The sequence below is a fragment of the Parus major genome, chromosome 1, assembly GCF_001522545.3.
Source record: "Parus major isolate Abel chromosome 1, Parus_major1.1, whole genome shotgun sequence".
NCBI lineage: Eukaryota > Metazoa > Chordata > Aves > Passeriformes > Paridae > Parus > Parus major.
In genome coordinates this window covers 60,756,196-60,777,804 of record NC_031768.1, presented here as the reverse complement: position 1 = coordinate 60,777,804, position 21,609 = coordinate 60,756,196, and the positions used below count along the sequence as shown (strand labels likewise).

Below are 21,609 nucleotides of genomic sequence, written 5' to 3'. Positions count from 1 at the left end.
CTGCTTCCCAATGATTTCTTTACACTCTTTCACAGGAAAAACAGAGTTTATGTTCACATAACCTTTATTTAGTAACTTAATCATAATAATTACCAATAAAGTAATATATGTCTCTCTATATTCTGTTTTTTCACACATATTCATTGGGTTATCCTCATGCTACCATTATTTCATGCACCAAGGAAGGGTTTAGAATCATACAAAAAAATAAAACTGTCATTCATAAAGCAGGTAAAGTATCTTTATACATATAATACACTGTCATATAATACACTGTCAATATATTTAACACACTGACATAATGTAAATGCACTAAGACTAAGCACAAGTAATATTTGCTTTTTTCCAAGCTGAATTGATTACAAGCAGAATACCTCCTGACTGCAAATATCTATTTCTATGATGAGAACATTGAAAAACAAGACGGTTTTGTTAAGAGACAAAGAAGAAAAATTTTTAGACACAGACTAATTCCTTCAAATACTGTTAACCAAGAATGTGATTTATCTTCAGTAAGTACCTTAACAAAAAAACTTTTCAAAAGAGCAAACAAACTATTTGTCTGGAGGCTACAAGCAAGAAATACAACCAGCATATAGTACACAGCCATCAAAACACAAAACAGAAGACTGTTTTACAGGGACACCTGTACTTAGGAAAATTGGCAAGGTTTCTGCTTGGTCCAGTAAGCAAAATTCAAGCTTTCTGTACACTGAGGACAGGTATTCTACAGAAGCTGATCTGGAATTACTGTTTTTCAGAAACTGTTCAGAACAAGAGGATTTGTATTTTAGAAACTGTAATTTTGGACATAGCTAGCTCTCTGAGACGCTCATGCTTCACTAGCCCATATCAATACCATGATTCATTTCTTCATTTTAGAGTCTTAGCACCAGCAATGAAATCTGATAACTGTCTCTGAAAAGCCATTCATTAAACTGATCATCTCAAATTTGTGTGATCACAAATTTGATCAGAACTCATTTTATTTTGGCCATAATTCCAGATTACTGTGTTAACAAAGCTTTACACTGCAAAGTTAGAACACAAAAGACACAGTATTGATTTCTTGGATGATTTTAAAATGAGGGTTCTATGGATGTTTACAAGCTATGTCTAGAAAAACTGATTCTCATGCAGAATTTGTCTATGTTGACTTCACATGCAAGAAGAAAAAAAAAAGGGGTTTTATTTTCACTAATTATATTTCTGAAAACTTTACTTTCTTGCAGCACCATGTATTATTCCTATTTAGTCCAATACAAAAAAATGTGGAAAAAGTTAACAGATTTGTGAGGCACATAGAGGGAAGCAACCTCTTGGCTTTTTTGCAAGTTTTCAGACCTTTTATTGGTATGAGGTTTTTCAGATTTAACTAGCCTGTTCACTATTCTCCTATTTCAAACTCCTGGTTTAAAACACCATCCAAATTATTTAGAAATTATTCAGAAACTTTAATTTATAATAAGCATACATTCACATCTAGTAACCAGTACATTTGTTTCTTGGGGGAGGGCAGCGTCAGGGTTGGGGTGGATTTTTTCCCTTTTAAAGGTAAACCCTGCAACACTGGATAGAAACACAAGGAAACTTCACAGACTCCTTCTGTTGTCTACATGTACAGTCTCAACTGCAATGCTTGAGTTCCACTGTTCCCACAGCAATACCCTGATTTATTTCTTTATCTTAGAGCCTTTCTCTGTAGAGACTAAACCTTACACTCTCTCTTGCTTCCCTTTAACAAGTACTTGTAGAAAAAGCCTCGTTTTCTTCAGGCTACCAATGCTTCATAGATAAACATGGCTTAAATTTTTCTGATAAATGGGATGCTGGAGGGATCCCAGAGCCACATCTCCCACAGCTTAACATTTAAGTGCATAACTAAAATGCTTCAGTGAGACTACCAATTACTGCAGTTCTGTTACTACCACACAGAACTGCTCAACACCAAGTGGAGCTATGAGATTCCAGAAGCCATTTATAGCCTAGGGCACTAGGCCAAAAATAACCTTTTCAGTTCTCTAGGAAGCCAAATGTACAAAGATATGAAAACTGGCAGAAGGAGTACAGCACTTCTTGCCAAAATACTGATTTTTTTTTTCATTGTGTAAAGTTACTACTCTTTCATATTACCTGACTCTTAACTGATTGCAAATCTATAGTGATATTCTTTTCAAGACTATTTCTGCATTGTATGTCTGTGCCATATGCTACTATAAAGTGAGTTTCTGCATTGTGTTAATACATTTAAAACCACTCCCAGGATGTAACACCTTAATGGAAGTTTTAAGTCTTTACTGCTGTCCCAACATCTTCCAAAACAAAACTAATTCAAATGCCTCAACATCCATTCTTCAAAATATCATACACTGACCGTTAACTAAAAAAAATTTTAAAAAAATTTAAAATTCAATCCAAAATTGGATTAAGCCGTTCAAAATTCCTGCTTCTCAGTTTCTCCAATCCATACAACCAGGAATAACCTGTATCATTATAGAACAATAAAATAACCCACTGAGCAAAGTTTGTGCAGTAATTTTTTTATTGCAAACATACAGCAAGATCTATACTAGGAAACAGTAAAAGTAGAAATCCTGAAGTCATTATATTAATTACCTAAAGTCTTAAGCTCTTAAAGTCATTACATTAACAATCACTATAATTACATAAAAGGCTTTCAAATTAGAAGAAATTAAAAAGACTACTTTCTCTACCTTTAGAAATTCCTGACTGAGTGGCTGAATGTCAAAGTCACACACAGCACACTTCAACAGAGTAGTAATAGTTACAATACCATGATATAAAAGTGTCTCATAGTCTACACCATGATAGTGTCTGTCTTATCTCTACATTCCCTTAAAAATGTTAGCAAATTGAAGTTACTGGTTATTTTAAATAAGTTCATATTTTCTTTCAAATCATAAGATCCACAACACTTGCATAAAATATTTTTTTGTGGAGAGTGTGCCAGATTATCTTCACTTTTTATGGTGGATTTAAGACAGCACATGAAAAAAAAAAGTTCTGAAGATGGGGGAGAAACTTGACAATTTTTTTAAATGAAAAAAAGTTTTAGACTCTGCAGCCTTTTTTGTCCCCCCACCAAATAAAACCTCAGAAAAATAATATATAAAACTGCACATTGCCAAATTAACATAATAGTTTTCCATCACATCCGAAAGTTCAGACAGTGAATGAAAACATCCATTATAACACGGATGATAAACCAGTCAGTAAATCAGTTTTAATTTCTGCACATTATGACTAAGAAGCTACATCATCATATTGATGCTGTATAGAAACTAGAAGGAACTGGTACTGATGGGTCTCAAAATATGACAAAAGACATTTCAGATAGATGGCACAAAGATATTCTTGTTTGTACATCTTCCCTCAAACACACTAGTGAGGAAGGGGAAATAAAATACCATGTCTAGCAAACCTTGGAAGTTACAGGATGTGTGAGTGAGTTAAAAACAAAGTCACTAACACAAGGCAATCTGAACGGCTGCTAAGTGGAACACAAGCAAGGAGTAGGCATTCAGCCAGACTGGAATTCAAACCTCAGAAAGGGGATCACAAACAAAACTTACCAAGCAGAGAAGCTACACTGTACAAAGTGGAAAGCAAAAGGACAGATTTCTTGAACTGGGATGAACTCAAAAAACAACAGCAAAACAAGAAGCCCTAGCAACACAACATAAAATGAGCATGGGAAACCCTGAGTTAAGCTGTTCTCCTTGATCAATCACAGCTGTATTTAGTAACCAGGGCATCCTTGTCCTGTCCCAACTGTTGAGAAAGCTCCTTTCAGCTTTGACCAGACACCCATTCCAGAAATCTTTATAACTGTCTGCATTTTTTAATTATATAACATATGAATAACACTATGTTCTCCCTCCTTCCCCACTGAATAGACAGACAACTTTGTTGTTAATATCCTTGCCTTAAAAACACTGAATTGAATTAATTCAGCTAAGCCTCACTATTCTCAAAGTACAGTAATATAACAGCAGCAATGGTACTACCTGTCTATAGTTCAATAATAATAAAACACCTAGTTTATATAGTTATATTCAAAACCCAGAAATTAAATCTGTTACTAATCTACTATTTTAAAGCACCACGGTCTTGAAAGGAAATAAAAATACTACAACTACTTCACTTTGCACCAAGGAATAAAATCACCCATCTACAGAAAATCAATATAAAAACCTTATCCATTCAGCAGCACAGGTCACTGCTCAGCATGGTGCTCAGCTATTTTGCCCTTGTTTTGCTTCTCATAGAGACCAAGAACTCTGATATTTAAAACCTCCAGCTATGCCCCGTAATTTCTCTAACCATTCCTAGAAGATCTACCTCACATAATCATCATGAACTTATCCGTTAGCTTTTAACTAAATCCACACAAGCTCAGCTGAACATGAAACAGTTCATGCAGCTTCAAAAGCAAGTGCAAACCTCAGGCTCCAAATTAAGCACAAAACTAACCTCCACTTGGCTCTGCCACAATCATCATCTCATAAGTTTTGACTTTTTGTTTTTTTTTTCTTGAGGAATATTTCTCCTACAGCCTAGGATAGGAGGACAAAAGACTGTTATTGTTATTTCTATTTTTAAATAGTTAGGTTTACAGGCATTAGGGTGTTCTGCACCATACAAGGATAAAAAAAAAGAGTAAAAAGCTGGCAGCAAGACACCCTTAGAGAAAGACGCTGGGGAGAAAGCATTAGAATTTCATAAATGAACTCCTCCCACCAAGATACATCTACACACAAATTTAGCAAAAGGAATTATTCCTCCAGAAGCTTAAAACCTCAGTACCATTCCAAAGAACTGCTCTGATGTGTGTATAGTACCTTGCACAACTTGGTTAGCAGAGAACAGTCGTAAGTCAGGAGATGTAACACCCATTCCCAGTTTTGACAGCGCTCCACTCGCTGAACACGGGGATAACATTACTGGCTCTTTCAGTTTTACACATCGGACGACAATAAATGGATACACTTTCCATAATTCTGGTCTCAGCAGAACAAGTTTAAAATACCTCTGGTTTGGGAAGTGCCATTTCAATTATTTAACCTGAAATATGAAAATCATATTGATTTTAACTGTGAATTAGCAATCTAACCAGCTTGGGAACATTCACAAGCCTAGTAAATGCTTACTAACAGTCAGCAAGAACACAGCAGGCAGAATGATGAGCAGTCAGCCTGTAGCCCAGCGAAGTTACTCATCCTTCCTAGAATGGTCATTCTGATATACAAAACACCAGTCTCTCTGTCTTGGGTGATCCTGTAACTCTGCAAGCAGCAAAACCATGGCGTTTTCTGTATGCAGACAAATGGATGCTAAGCTTCCTGAACTTAAATTCAACAGTTAGTATTTCAAAGTATGAATTTGAAACTATTATTTGTAGAATAAAGTCTGTAAATATCATTTATCTTGTAAGCCAAACAATTTTCTCCATGTTTATCTGATTCTCTATACACAAAATTCCAATTGTTATCAACATAACTGGCATTTCTCCTCAGTTTTACATATTTCAGAGTTATCCCAAGCTATGACATGCATTTCCCTTCTTTGACTTCATATATTTTCAATAGTTCATAAATTTCCATTCTCTATGACACTTCTGCCTTTAATAGTATCTTTTTATCTATTTCCTTGTTCAAACCTATTATTGCATTGGCATTTGCCCCCTTCCTCTTCCAAGCCACCGCTCTATTGTGCAAATATTAATTCTACTTTGTCACAACTGATTCTGCTCCAGCCTCCTCCCCTCACAGAAGTATTCAGTGGTTTTAAAACACTGTGTATAGTAATTGTGTTAAGATTCATATAGTCTCTCCTGTTTAAGAGATGTCTAAACCAAGATGCCTTTATGCCTGAAGACACAATAGAAACAGACCAAGAAAGGACTAAAAGGAGGCTCACAAACAATGTAGGGAGGATATTTGGCTTCTACCTCCCACCAGGCCAGTGATCAGAGGCAAATACATCTTCAAAACTGCTTGTCAAAAAGCATTTGAAAGGGAACCTGTAGCACCTGATCTTTCATAATAGCACTTCTGGAGCTCTGAGTCAGTCTTTTCCAAGAAGATTGGCCAAGGATGCACAAAGTGACAATATTTCTACAAAAGCCTTCAGCTTTTATTCAATTACAAGCACAGCATATCCAAACATGGCAATTCTAGGCAGAGCCACTTTAAAAACTGCCATCCTAAAGGGGAAGTTCACTTTGGGGGTAAAGGTTCAATCCACAGCAGAGCCTACTCCTGCTGAAATTGAGAGGATTTCACACTTCCTTCCATCAGATTTGTTTTAGGCTGGCATTGCTCCCACCACTTAACCCATACACTAGTTCTGAAGCCTCTCTACAAAGCAAGCAAGTCAAAAAGAAAAAACAAACAAACAAACATAAGGGAAAGAGACACAAGCACACAGTCAGTCAGTAGCAGAAAACCCTTAATCTGCTGAAGCCACATTCTGAAACAGTAAGCAGGCAATTGTGTACCCATAATTTGTTCCATGCAACAAAGACAGCCAGCTAATTCACTTTATTTTGTGTTGAGGAGAGTCTAGCAGCACCTGCAAAGTTACTGGCTACATTTCAGCTTTGGGGGCATAAATCTCCAGACAAAAGAGGTAACTTTCAAAAGCACCACTGACTAGACTCTACAGCAAGAGAACTAATAGACTCTTTTCAATAGAAGTCAATAGCCTTGATGTTTATAAGATCCACAAGCAGGGATATTGTCAGGCTTCAGGAAGAATAAAAGGGCCAAGAGAATTTAATGGTATCTGCAATTATAACTTGCTATGCACATCAGTGTTTCTAAAAGAACTCTTTTAGTTTGATAAAGCTCTTTCCCAAAGCATTGCTTGTGAGTAAAAAACAGAAGCTAGAATATGCTGGCACGGAGATGTCCAGACAGACCACATTATCAGGTGGTGTCAGAAGGTGTTAAATACATAATAATGTTACATATACTTCTGGATACATAATAATGAACACAGAATTGATTTATCTTCATATTTTACCCATAAGAATTACAACTTCTAAGTTTTGGCTGCAGGGTAATATTCAATTAATTGGTGATAATAAGCAAACATTTATTCTCTCTCCCTGTCCTAATATACTTAAGATACTATTTATGTAAAAAAAAAAAAAAAGTAAGTAGGGTTAGAAATCTTCAAATAAACACAGGAAAACTGTAGGAAGGGATTGACTTTTGAAATGAAAAAGAAACACAGTTCTATTCATTTTTTAGCCATATAAAGACATTATTTATTGATGAGTTTAGATAAAATGAGCAAAATGAAAGGCTCTCAGCCTTACCCAAAAAACACCACAATTTAATCAAAATATTAATTCAAAAGTATTAATTATTCAAATTATCAGAGATTTCTTAAAAGGAGAGGGGCATACCAAATATCTTTTTCTCTAGTGGCCAAATAAGAACCAAGTTCTAAACAAGAGTCCATATAGTGGTCATACTTGATATTTGGAAGTGTGCAGTAGCACAAACAAACCAGCCTGGATGTGCAACATCCTGCCCAGTAGAAGCTGCACTTAGAAGAGGTGGAACCAACTGCACATCTACTGCTGTAATTAGGAGAATTCTCAGATGTGAAGGAAGAATTACATTAATGAAACAGGTGGAGAAAATAAGTAAGAATCAATTATGGCAATCTAATGTACACAGAATCACAGAATGGTCTAGGTTGGACTGAACCTTCATATGTCATCTAGTTCCACTTCCCTGGATGGAGCAGCAACATCTTTCATTAGTTAGTACTACTATTTCAAAGATGTTGCCAAGCAAAGGTGTCTTCAACACAGCATTGTCTGACAAGTACAGTCTACTTAGAAGCACTTTTAAAAACAGCAGGTAGAAGCTCTTTTATCAATATTCTATTACACACACAAAAAAAATACACATTCCTTCCAAAATTTCATACTGTCCAAAGAAGCAATCAAATACTTCAATTTGTAATTATTTTCTAATAATCTAGCATGTAATTTAAAAAATTTATTTTCTTCTCTGCCAGGTCACTACCATCAGCAGCAAGTATTCCCTTCTCATGCACCTAGCTCACCCAATAGAAATGGATAGAGCAGGTGTTCACCAGAAAAGGTTCAGAGGATCTGTCTTCAGATACACCAACAAGACCCACAGAATGAGGCTGAAGTAATACAGCAGGCAGCCATGGTTACATCTTTGGGGCCTTTGCTTGCTCTCTTATAAAGTAACATGCTTCCAGCATTCCCAGTGGTTTGGAGGAATATAATTGCATGCTATTACTTAAGAACTATGTGATTATTGTGCCACTGCCTTCTGCATAACCCAGCCTGTAATAAAAGCGATAAGAATAGCATTTATTATTTTTGAAATGGTTTTTGCATTGCATCCACACTGATGTGGTTTAAAACATCTGACTAAACTCAAGACACTTTACATAGAGGTTTTATTTTCTTCTAACAGTACTGAACACCATGAAAACTCCATTCTGTGTGCAGAGATACTGCCTGAAACTTCAATCTGACCATGTCACTCAGCACTTGAGCAGAACTCTCAAAGACTGAGGAAGAAATGTTCTATCACATTTCTAGAACCAAGATGTATTTCATGCAAAGAAAAGTCACAGAAGAAAAAGCATAACAAGCCACAGGAATAGAAAGTGACAAGTACAGTTCAGCCTCTGAAGTTATTGCCGAATGTAACTGCAGTAAGAACTAGAAAAATCAAACTATCCCATCCCAGCTGCCAAAGGCAAACAAGTCACATGCCTTTCATAAGTGCATCAATTGCTATATAAAATTTGACTTCTAACTTCAGGAAAAAAATAAATGAGTGAACAGAAAACTTAAAGTTGATCACTTTTTTTCTTCCTCAGATATACAAAAAAACACTCAGAATCTTTCTAGAAAATGCATTTGATAATATTTTATTTGAGAGTAGCTGTAGACCATCACTTTCTGAATCAAAAAAATATTTCTAGTCTATAATACTAAAACACTGTCAAGTGCAGACATGGTTTCAGTTTTCTGGAAATTCCCTGCTCCTCAGACCTCTAAACTCAGCCCCCCCTCACTAATCTCCTCTACATCAAGGAGTATCTTAATTTTTGAACTAGACTGGCAATCCCCTCCTCCCCTCAAAAAAAACAGTGAAAGACAATCTCTACCCCAAAAACCAGTGTTTCAGGACTTCAGACATGTCAGCACATCAGATCCAAAATTATAAGTCCCTCATTTCGAGGATCTATTCCAAGTCGTACAAGACATTTCATACTACGCATATTTATGGAGAGGAAGCAGGAAAGAAAATTCCCATCAAGAGTTTGCCCCAAGATTTGCAGAAATCTGGCCTTAAGTCAAGCATCTCTTCTGTTTATTTATTTGTTATGTAACAAATGAAAAAAAAAACATGGATTTTTTTTGGAAATGTATCAACACAACTTTCAAGGCAGTTCCCATTAAACAGTTACAATAAGTTGTTACAAACAATACCTTAAAGCAACTATAGATTAACACAGTGTTCTTCTAAAAAGGGACAATGATAAAAGGGCTGCTGTTGTCGCAAGATTAAGACATGGGCTGATCTACCTTGCTGTTTATATCAAACAAAAAGCAAATGAAAACACAATTCTACATTCAATTTCATACTGAATATTTTCCATGTAAACTCTGACAAAAGCATATTAATGCTTGAAGATAAAGACTACTTTATTCCTAGAAAAATCAGTAGAGAAAGCAAGCATGTAACAAGCAGGTGCTACCTATACATACTACACACAGATCATGCCTGTACAGCATACTTACACAATACACAAATACTAACATACAATCACTACCAATCAAACAATTTTCTTCCCAGTTTATAATCTCCACAGCACACAATTTGGTTTTCTAACAGTTTGGTTCAATATTAGGTCAAACGAAACAAGCTCAATTTCTGGATTTTTAAATTATTTATCTTGTATTGCAGCATGTCTGCTAGGCTTCAACCTTAAAAAAGAAATGAGATAAAAAATGCCTTCCTTGGGACGGCAAGCTGAAAGTCATTCTTCTAACCACACACAGTTCCCCTACCTTCTGACCACATAAAGTTCCCCTTTCACATCTGCTACTGAGTCAGCTAATGGTTAATATGGTAATTCATGTTATCAATTCATTGTAATTTCATTCATCCAGTTTCCTTTGCTTTTTTTTTATTGATATGATGATATAGGTCCTCAGACAGACCAACGTGAAATCCACTCAGCAACACCCATCAAGTAACAAAGTTAAATAACAATAACACATGACACCTATCACACATCTGAGGCACTAACTCTAGGACAGAGACAATAAGCAGGCAGCACATGTGTCTCCACACACAGGAAGGCATAAATGCCCTCATGTGCAGGACTAGCTGAGAATTTAGATTCATGTTATCATATGTCTGCATGCAGGTATAGCACCTGCTGTTTTGTGGGACAAGAACAAGTGACTACACGCCTCCTGCTCTGCTGCCACAACACAACTATCTCCAGCAGGCAAATGGGGACACAAGGGCACGCGGAGGCCGTACACTAAAGACCTTAACAATACACTAATATATTCTTCTAATGCGGGTTTGCACCATTTTACCTAGTGACACCACGTAAAGAAGGGATTAGGTTCCATCACCTGGCATAAACAGAGGCAGGAAAACTGATACGATTCTTTGAGGTGGGTCTGCCTGCCTAGGTGACAAATAAGTGTGCCTTTTTCATGTTGGAAAAAGGTGTGAAGGCAAAGTTAACACCGACTGAATACATGTCCCCTCACCACTCCTCCCTGCAGGGTTGTCAGGCCTGTCCCCTCTGCAGATTTATGTAATGATGGTGTCCCCCACTGTTGAATACAGTACAGTGCCTGTGAAGATAGGAATTTCTCTCAACGTTTGCCCCGGAAGGTAGCACTGCATAGAGCTGGCACTTGTGGCTACATGACTGTAAGGACATTAAGGGGGGCTGCCAACCCCAGCGCTGAACAAGTGGCATTTGTGAGAGGTAGCATGCTCCCTGGGGCAGCTGCACCGCACACAGTCTTCCTATGGACATGCCTCCACCTACGGCATGCAAATAGGTGACACGTTCAGAGGCACTTGAGTGTCTCAATGCGGTTACATACGGACTTGCATCGCCTCCGTACCAGGTGGGTTCACCCACGAGCAGCAGGACAGAAGCAGCAGGTATGCACCCTGGCACCGTGTGCGCATTCCTCCCGCGGCTGAATCTAAGGTGGGCTGGCTGCCACCGCAAACCTCAGCAGTCAGGGAAGGGTGGCACAGAGCCGCACATTCCCCAGAGGGAGAAGAGGACAGGTGCGAGCAAGAATTCCCCACACATTCCCCCAGTGTGCCACGGGAGAGGCAGCTCTGCCTCACCAAACGCCGAGCGGGGGGATGGAGGGGAGCGAGTACAGATCCAGCCATATGGAAGCAAACACCTACCTCATACACCAAGGCGGGGGGAATAAAGAAAGCACAGGTCCACAGAGAGATGGGGGTGGGCTCGGCTTCTGTGTGGGGACGGGCCCCGGGGGAAGGCGAACGAAAGGGTGGGGAGTGGGTGGTCGGCTCACACTGAGGTTGGGGAGCACCAGTGCGCCTGAGGGGGCGGGGAGAGGGTCCCGGGCGGTTCAACAAACCCACCCTCCCCGCTCCCCGGCCGCCCCCTCCCTGCGCGCCCCCGGCCGCTCGCCCGGGCTCACCTGCCCGCACCGTGTCGGAGAGGTCGTGGCTGAGGGCGGCGGCGCTGCGCGGGAACTCCTTCAGCTTCCTGCCGCTCAGGTTGAGCCCCCCGGAGTGCGCCGCCTCCTCCAGCGCCCGCTCCAGACCGCGGTTCAGCGGCGCCTGCAGACCCAGCGCCCCGCTGCCGCCGCCGCCGCCGCCCACCCCGGCCGCCGCCGCCAGAGCAGCAGAGGGGAAGGGCTGCGACTCGCCTCCCAGCGTCGCCATCTTTCCCTCGCCGCTGGGGGTACCCGAGAGGGCCGCCGGACCTGCCTCCCTCCCTCCCTTCTTCTCTCCCTCCTTCCTCCTCCTCCTCCTCCTCCTCCCGCTCGCGGCGGCGGCGCGGGCAGGGGGCGGAGGCGCGCGGCCCGGGCGAGGCGCGCCCACTGCGCATGCTCCGCCCCTCCCGGCACCGCTCCCCGCCGCGGCGCCGCCTAGCGGCGGCGGGCTGCTGCCGGCGCTGGAAGTGCCAGCGGGAAGGCGGAGAGGGGGCGGCTCTCCATTGTTTCCTTGCCACAGCCTTCCTCGTACAGCCCCGGAGACCGCCCCGCCGCCTACTTGGGCCCCTTCTGCCGGCACCCGCGCCAGCAGGGCCCAGGGGCTGGATGGGTGGCGCTGTGCGGAGGGAGCCTGCAGGTGTGCCGGCAGCGGTGTGTGCGGGCTCGGCTCTCCTCAGTGGGAAGTTAAGAGCTGCAGCCGCTGTTGGCACCGAGCGAGGCCTTGGGGAGCATCTGCCCTGCAGAAGGGCTTTCTGTGCCGTGATTCTCCCGCAGGGGCCGGTTCACACCTGTCTGTGGCTCCTGGGCACGGCCCACCCCAGAGGGACCCTCGAAGGATTTGTAGTGAGAAACCAAGCATAGGAACCACCAACCTTCCGGACAGGTTTAGTTTATTTCACCTCTGCAGCTTGGCTAAGCTGAGCCCAGGAGTTGGTGAGGAGCAAAGCCGAGTGTTCCCGCAGGGGTTACAAAGATTAGACAGGACTTGCACATCATCACCCCAGACCGGTGCTTCTCAGACCATTCCATTTCACTCACTTACCCTGAGCCGTGATCAATGCTTGACATTAAAGCAAAGGTTTCCCAGCTCCAGGAAGTTCAACTGCTGAGTGCTACAGGGACAAGGAAGACCTAACTGGCACAAGGAAATAACCCCAAGTTTCTGAAGGAGACATCATAGCGAGTTTAGCAGTCACAACCAGAAACAGCACTGGGGGAAAAAGATGTTAAGAAAATGGGAGGAAGGGTGTTAAGAGGTGGACCTTTTCACATAAAATATCGTAGCATCCATTAAAAACTTGTTCTTCCTGATTAAGATACATTGTCAGTATCAGCACCTTTCATTTATGTTTTATATGCACTGTATCACTGCAAAAGTGTCAGCAAGCAGCATAGTAGTGTTTTTAAAGAGATGTCTTATATTAAGGAAAGAGCTGTAAGGTAGATGGGTAGGAGGGAATTATTTTACTGTAATTACATTTATATTACACCTAAAATACAACCCCTGAGCTTAATCTCCAGTGCAAATTCCCCTCATACCTACTACTGCCAGTTCTTCATGTTTGATGCAGAGATCTTAGTTTTTGGCATGACTGAGTCAGTGTACTACCAGTGCAAGAAAATTTTGGATGCACCAGAGAGTAAATCTTAGCAGCATTCCTTGGAACAGCTCCTAAATGAAGTTAACCAACAGTTACCACAACATTTGTGCCCAAATATCATATTGCTTTTGACAAAGCTCGTTGGTGGGTTATAAAGATTGTATTACCCACAAATTTCCACTAGTCACAGCATGTTCTGGTTTTGTTAAAATGCTTAATTCCAGTTTGCATGCAATCTTTGCATTGCTGCTAGAAAGCATAAAGAAATAGATAAATAGCTACATCTCAGCAATCTAAAGAAAAGTGTGGATAAACAGTAAGAAATAAAAACATTCCATTCAAGCTGAATAAACTGTGAATAAGAACTAACTGCTAGGCTCCCCCTATATTTTTAAATGTGATTTCTTAAATGGAGGTTTAATGTGCTAAGTACTATATTCTTGTACACGTAAAGAAACCCGAAATACCGTAGGTTTTATAACTCAGTAGATGACTGCGTGGGAGATTTCCTGTGTATTAAATTACCCAACATTGTGGAATTTTATTTGGAAATTTTAAATATAGAACTAAACATCCAGGCAGCATAGATGAAAAATTTGTCTTCCAGCATCAGGTCTTTACAGTCAGGAATCAGGCCTGTCTTCTGGTGAGGTTTTTGAAGTTTTCTTACCAGTGGAACACCATGTCCCTTCCTCCCCCACTTCTGGTAAGACAAAATTATTTCTAAAGCTGATTTTTCTTTAAAAAACAAACAAAAAAAAACCCAAAAAACTTTTATTTTTTTCTTCATTCACCTCACACCATAACATTAATCCTGGGAATTGATTCACAGCATCTTGCTGAAGGGAAATTAGCTGCAATACCTCTCTCAGCCTTATTTGAAAGACGACTCATCCTCTTTTGCAGGAGGTACCCAAAGCCCAGAGGAGCTACCTGTTTCCAGGGAGACACCGTGTGCCCACCTTGGCTGCCCTGCTGGGCTCACGTGAAGGGCCTGTGGCTGGCAAAGGCAGACAAGTCAGCACAGCCTTCCTTCTTCAGACATGCAACATCAGGACAGCTAGGACTACAGAAAGGCTTGGGGCTATGCAGGCACTTGGCCTAGCAGGGGTTAAAGATGTAGGTCTTGTTTTATAGCAGTGCAAGGGCACACACCAATAGTCAGGGATCAAGACTTATTTAAACTGCTTTTTAATCTGAGCAGATGAGATACAATGCAGGGTTGACTTGTGCTTATCAGACACTGAGTTGAAACTTCTGGGAGTAACACTACAAAACCTGTCCATTTTGTCAAGATTGTGCAAAGCAAAAGAAATAACCTTGCATAGCACAGAGGCTCTACATTGCCTTCACTTTCTCTCCTCTCTGCCTGAGCACTGCGACAGATCTAACTCTGTTCCTATAGATACAAAGGAATAGAAGATGCAAGCACTAGGAGGAAATCAGTGGCTACTCTTCAACAAGCTGATATGAGTATAGCAGAGGAGAGAAGAATGCAGGAGGAAGTCTTATGAATGGTATCAGAAGAGAAGTGACTGTTCTGCCAGTCAGATCACACATAATGGTTGCGACAAGAAAAATCAGAGATGCACAGAAAGTACCACAGCTAAGGGAGACATGAGCCTTAGAGTTTTCTATGACTCTAAATTTGCAGAAAAAGAAGGCCAATGGCAAGGCTCATGTGGTTTGTGAAGATCAGAGGTGGGTGGGGACTTATGTGCAAGGAGTTGGCTCCTCACAAGATAGCATGAAACCTCAGTGTGGGTACCTGTCCTGTGCTAGACATGGGACTTTCAGAGCAGGGAGCAGGAGAACCTCACTTTACTTCAGCATGAAGACATTCACCTCATGCTCCTTGTGCTCTAAGATAATGCTGAAGAAGGAATTGTGTGAAGTAGCTCAGATGCAATCAGGGTACACCAATGCTTGCTTCACGTGAATATTGCATGTGGACAAACTGTCTGGTCTAGAGACAGAAACAACAGATGCATTAAGTAAAACATCAAACAGAAAGTGTGTGGCACTCAGCCTGCAAGGCTGCCTCTGTTTGGTGCCACACAAAACAGCAGCTACAGCTCAGGATACGTTATACATCCTTGGTAGCTTGACAACCAGCACCAGGACAAAGAAAATTACTAGAGGAATCTCAAAAGAAAAAGTATGCAGACTGAAGCATCAGGTGGCACAGAATGAAAGATGTCCCTTTCAATTAGAACACAGGCTCCCTACCCTGCTCACAGCATTCCCAGGACGAGCAGTTCATAGCAGACACGCCAGAAGGATTAGTAGCCTACACAGAGCAGACACACCAGGAGCATGAGTAGCCTACGCAGAGCAGACAAAGCGCTGGAGCTTCCTTGCAGCAAAGCTGGTGAAAGGAGTTTGAAAGGCAAAGAAGCTATATCAGGAAATAGCTCAGAAAAATCCATTTACAGAACACCTACCTGTCAGAATACTCAGGAAAGAAAAAAAATTTTTAAAAAGGTGAGGGGAAGAAGAAAACAATTAATCGATAGGAGAATAGAGACAAGAGATCAGGGGAAGCTTATATAAAAAGTATGAGCTCAGAAAGTAGATAAGCAGGATAGTCACTGCTCAGAAGACAAACAAGGTTCATCCTTACATAAACTCAAGCAAGCTCACTATATAAGGGAACAGAATTATTTAATTGCTACAGAAAAAGAAGCGCTTCTTGGTGACTGCCACTGATTGTGACAAGCATTGGGAGCTCAGGAAAGCATCTCCCTCGCTGTGTCCTGAGACCTAGCAGGTGGGCAGGCTCAAAACACTCTCAGAGTGATGGTTGGTAGGACTCAATTGTCACAGGATGGATCTCAAAACACCACCACCTACACTGGGCAAAGTGGCAAGGTTCACTGCCACTGTCATGGTAGTGATGCTCTGTACAGACACTGATGCAAGAGGACAGAAGTTGCAAGCGATCATGACTACAAACTCAACTCTCAGCTAACTGGTCATGAAAATAGACCTAAATGCAAACTAAAAACAAAATGAAACTAAGTATCACTGAAACAGTGGAAATTACTAAAGAGTTAAAGGCAATGCGTTTACATCTCCGTACTTGAAATACTAATTTAGCTCAGATGTTTAGTTGTTAACTGGCAGAGTTTCTTTAAAGTTTTTCAGACAACCTTGAAACATGCAATGTAATGGAGTGATAACTATAGCCATTCTTACCTTCTATCAGCTTCAGCAGATGTTTAGGTGATTGTAACTGTGATGGGAGCCTTGCTCTTGAAACAGCAAGAGCTGACAGGTGCTTGAACTATGGAGAGCAAAACAAAGACATACCAAAGCTGGGAAAGGATTTTTGTCGAGGAGTTTGCGCTTATGAAAATTTGAAACAGCATCTTGTAGGGGAAGAAGCCATCAGGGTAAGATATAATCTGTATTCTAACAAAAATAGAAAAGGCAATTGGTTATTGTCAATAGCAGTGAGACAACATCTATGGAGACACACTGCTGGCAGCCTCACAGGGCCTCCAGTGTATGCTGTTGAAATAAAACAGTTTATATGTCTGTTCCAAAAAAACTACACAAACCTGATTTCCTACCCACATCAGGCTATTAGTGCAGACACATGAAACAAAAATAGAAATAGCAAGTCCTCAGTCTATTGCAAAATTCAGAAAATGCAAGGAGATAGAAGACATTAGCCAGCCAGCTGAATTCAGGTTTCTAGGTGGAGCAGAAGGCAAAGACTTTATAAGACCCATCTTAATGATTATGGGAAAGACAGCAAGTAGAATGCTTCATATCCCTTTAAAGAACAGCAAAAACACTGGGACTAAAGAGAACTACTGCCTGGTTAACCACTGTGATGTAGAAGGGGAAAGTGAAGGCCTAAGGGCCAAAAGCAGCAGTGGAAACAAAAGAACAGCTCAAACCTAGATGCAAGCCCAAATATATTCCCTGCAAAGCACACAGATCATCTCTCTTGTATAAAAAAGTTCTTAAGACACTTGGGAACTCAGTAAGAGCTTTGAACCAACACAAACCTGATGGTTGCAAACCACTCAGCTGACTTAAGTCAGGTAAGTGATTTTAGTTTTTAGTTTTCTGTGTTTAGGCCTGATTCTCACTCATTCCAGCCATGTTGCTGATACCAGTTAACTGGCAGCAATAAATTTACAGGTGAAATTGCAAAGAAGGTACCTGCCACTGGGAAAAAAAAATGCACCATGTGTGCAGTTCTTCAATGGGGAATTGTATCAAAAAACATGTTAGTAGCCAGATATGTTTTACTAACGTGCACAAATATGGATCCATTGTGACCACCAGCACCTCTCTGTCCAGAAAGAGTTCCACCCTTGAGAGGTACCTTTGTTTTCCAAATATGTATCCAAGGCCACTAAAACAAGAGTTATTTACAATAACAGCATCATCAGAGTAAGACTTTTACTAGCAAAGAGTAGTCTCCTAGACTAGAGGAGTAACACTCCTCCTTGGGCATCCTAACAGCCCCCAAACATCAATAAGGATGGCAAGATGCAATAATTTATGAAGAGTAAGTAATGTGCTCTCAGGTTTAATCACTTGGTTTAAATCACTCTCCATGGAAGTGAAACCTGTATGTGTTTTATGGAGAGATTTTGGCCCATATGGGAGTGTTATCTTGCTGCTTGGCCATGGGAAGTGCTGGCTTAGAAGGGGATACTCAGGGTGCTTTGTATTTCGAGAACTGTGGCTGCATGGCTACAGAGAAAATGCATGTCTTGGGGCAACCTTGATTCTTTTCTATTTCATATATGATGCCAGAGCAGTTGATAGTGTCTTGCAGGTGATCAAAAATAACTCAAATCCACATTTGCTATGCTGCAAGTACTATGGTACAGGTGTTGAAAATCAGTGGCAAAGACTCAAGATCAAAGTTTATCTTTTAATTGCAATTTACGTCCTCATCCCTTCCATAAAGATCAAGGCATTCAGCAATTCATATTAAACTTCCCAAAAACATTAATTTTGAATAACTAGCAAGAAATATATAATTTTCTGGTCTCTCTGACAGAAAAACAGCAAGCTCTCTAACACATCTAAAATGACTATAATAACTCTATACCAAGTATAGAGTCATTCTATTTACAGTTAGTTACAGAACACACCACTTAGTTTAGAGCAGTCTTAATTTCTTCCAGCACATAACAAAGCCTCCAAGCTGTAGTCACTGGACATTAGTTTCCAGCCTGTGAGCTGGATCACTGGAGCCCAGCATGGGCTGAGCTGGGGTGCAGTGGAAATGCAGAGGTGGGGACCTGAGGAGGTGAGATGGCTCTTGTAGGTGTGACTTCTTCTGTGTGCTACATCTGCAGCAGGGAGCACTCCCATCACAAGCTTGCAGCATCTGTGAGTGAGAAAAATCCTCACACAGTAAAGCCTTGGTGCCTTCCAGTGAAGTCTAGATCATACAATCACAGGGTGGGGATGTGAACCTTCCACCACTCCAAAATCTCGTGTGCTAGGTACAAGTGAGTGTCCAGACAGGAGCTGGGTGGGAACCACAGGCAGGACCAGTGCTCAGATGAACTGTGCTAGAGAGGTAGCACCTCCCTCCAAATTCCATGTAACTTGTCCCTTGTCCCTGTCACTTTTCAAGTCACTGAGAGCATCTCAGTCTTTGCTAAAGATGACACTAAGTGATGGATCATTGTTTACGGCAAGTTCCTCTTATTTTTATTTTAAAAGTGCAAGAAGACAATTACTGGCCTGAACTCTTGCATTATAATAATCAAATCATATTTCATATACACAGGCCTGCATGTTTGGTGACTGAGTGCATACCATGAAGTAAGAGGCATAATATCAAGGATCTTGATGGAAATTATAGATTCCTCTTGGGAAGAAATAGTATGCAGTGTTCCTAGTAAGACTGTCTGCAAAAGTGCTCAGAAATGGTTCACATGGGGTAATTCCAGGTTCTTGCAGTGCTGGGCAGACAACACCCCTCCCTTTACCTTCTCCTCTTTCCAGATACACATTGTCAGACTGGGCAATGCACAGTCAGCAGGATAACTTTGCTTCTCACTGGCCAGTGGATTAACAGCCTGCTCTTGAACTTGGAAAAATAAAGCCAACCCTGATAGCTGCAGACTTTCATCTCCTTCATGTAATGAAGGCCAGGAAAGTTCCCAGGAATGGGTGGTGCTCTGGCCACTTCCTCCCAGTGGTTTGGCTCCTGGGAGAGGCCAGGAGATCCTCCCATGCTGCAGAAGCTGGTGGGAGTGAAGGGTGCTCACCATCCTGCAGAATCTGTCTGCAAGGGATATCCTTACATTCTCAGTGTGCACCCATTTAAGGACAACTACATGAATGTCCTTTTCTGTCCTCTCCTAGTTTTGTTTGAGCCGTCTCCTCTACCTTCAAGTACCTTCAAGTGTTTTCTTAATGTCTCACACTCTATTTTTAACAATAGGAGCTGAACATTGAAACGGCAGAGCTAAGTGAAATGTATGTAGAGACAAGGGGAAGGAAAAGCAATTCTTCACCCATCCCCCCCCATCTGTGATCTGTACATCTCTGTTAATATGTAAAACACAGAGCAGCCTGTACAGCCTACATTACATGTAGAAGTTAAAGTAGGGATGTTTTTTTCCATGTGTTGCCTATGGCACTGAAAACACTGCTATTACTACAACACCCAAGCAGTAATGCAGATTGCTGATCTTCAGTGATTCTAACAAATGAAAGAGAAACAGCAGAATTTACTGAAAAAAAAAAAAACAACCCACCCTTTCAGGGATCTTGCTGCCTTTCCCTGAACTCATTTGGGCATGTATTTGGGCAAGGGTATATCCTTTATTTGATTCATGAGAGCCTAGACAGCTGTTTAGAAAGAATGAAAATAGCTAACAAAGTGAAACAAATGATCATAATACTCTGAAGAAAAATAAAAGTAAGAAGGAAAGTGCTAGTCTGGGAAAGCATCCATTCAAGGCTTTCCATGACAGGTAGGGGTAGCAGATAGAGATTATTTTTACAGAAAAAAAAAATGGAAATAGGAGCTATATGTTGAGACCAGTGCTTTACTGGTTGGTTGCTGGTTTATATTTTTTTACAAAAAAAATCTGAATTCTTCATCCTTGCAAAGAAACAATTTGTTTTTACAAGATATAAAGTTGGGAAATTATTAAGATGATAACTACTATAATGCTTCTATATTGTAGAAGCTTCTACAATGCTACTATAATATCTTCTGCTCTGATGAGGTATCATTCTCTGTAATTACAGGCCACAAAAATGAGGCATGTTTCATAAACAATTTCAGAAGTTTTATTCTGAACTTATAAATTGCCTTTCGTTTGCAAATACAACAACAGTTCAAGTTCACACAAACCAGCTGCAAGCTCCTCACATCTTTCATCTATGGCCTCTTCCTTGTTCTTCAGGCCAGCGAGTCCTTCTGCTGCAGCATCTCTTGCAGGACAAGTGACAGGGCTTCACATCTCCCTCAGCAAGCACTGCCCACCAGCACTGGAGCGTGGGGAGCTTTTAGCCCAGTCCTTCAGTGAGTTTGGCTTGTTCAGAGCAAACTTCTAAATGCCTGTAGGACCTCCACAAACTGCTTTTGTGTGGATGTTTATGCCAAGTGTGCCTAATTTTGGACACTGCAGTTTGTTAAAACTAGAATTTGGGATACTCACATTCACATGAAACCGATTAAATGTCTTTCCTGAGCTCTGTTGGAGGTACGTATCCTAGGCACTTATTCACAGCAACACTGCATCTTTCATTCACAGACAGCATCTCCAAGCTGCCTGACTTTTGTCAGGCCATGGATATTTAACCAGAGAAGTGCAGAACACTGATTTCAAGACAAGCTTATATTTAAAGCCTAATTACCAGGTGTGCCTCATATTTGCAACATATCTGCAATAAAACTCCGAAAATTGGCCAGCGCTCATGTTTTTAACAGAACACCACCCAGTATTAAGCCAAAAGCCTTCATAAATCTAACTATATTACAGTATTTTTATCAACTAACTATATAAATTCCTCAAGCGTGAAATCAGGCTTGCTTTACAATAACTCATTTTCACTAAACCATATTGATGGCAATAATTATATTTGTATATGTCAGTTCCTTTGAAGCCCCATGTCATTTTTCTGTCATTTTGCCTGCAACTGATGTAAGCTAACAAGTCTATAATTAGTGGCTCGTCACACCCTCTGAATTCTGGCACAGACTCAATATTTTCCCAGACTTCTGGAATTTTCTGATTCCAA

General features: G+C 40.9%; 1 protein-coding gene across 11 annotated transcripts in view; it reads right to left on the bottom strand.

Annotated features, from left to right (window-relative positions):
• The window catches only part of LRCH1 (leucine rich repeats and calponin homology domain containing 1), a 111,509-nt gene extending 99,473 nt beyond the window's left edge, over window positions 1-12,036 (bottom strand). For 6 of the 11 annotated variants that reach the window (XR_001520542.3, XR_001520546.3, XR_001520547.3 and 3 more), the window contains exon 1: window positions 11,750-12,036. Coding sequence is in view for 3 of the 11 variants with exons in the window: in XM_015622327.3 (XP_015477813.1) it covers window positions 11,750-11,996 (247 nt within the window). In the remaining 8 variants the exon portion in view is untranslated. The remainder of the gene's footprint in view (window positions 1-11,749) is intronic. The other 5 variants (XR_001520549.3, XR_001520553.3, XM_015622327.3 and 2 more) reach the window with 3 other exon arrangements.
• Window positions 12,037-21,609: the final 9,573 nt, after the last annotated feature.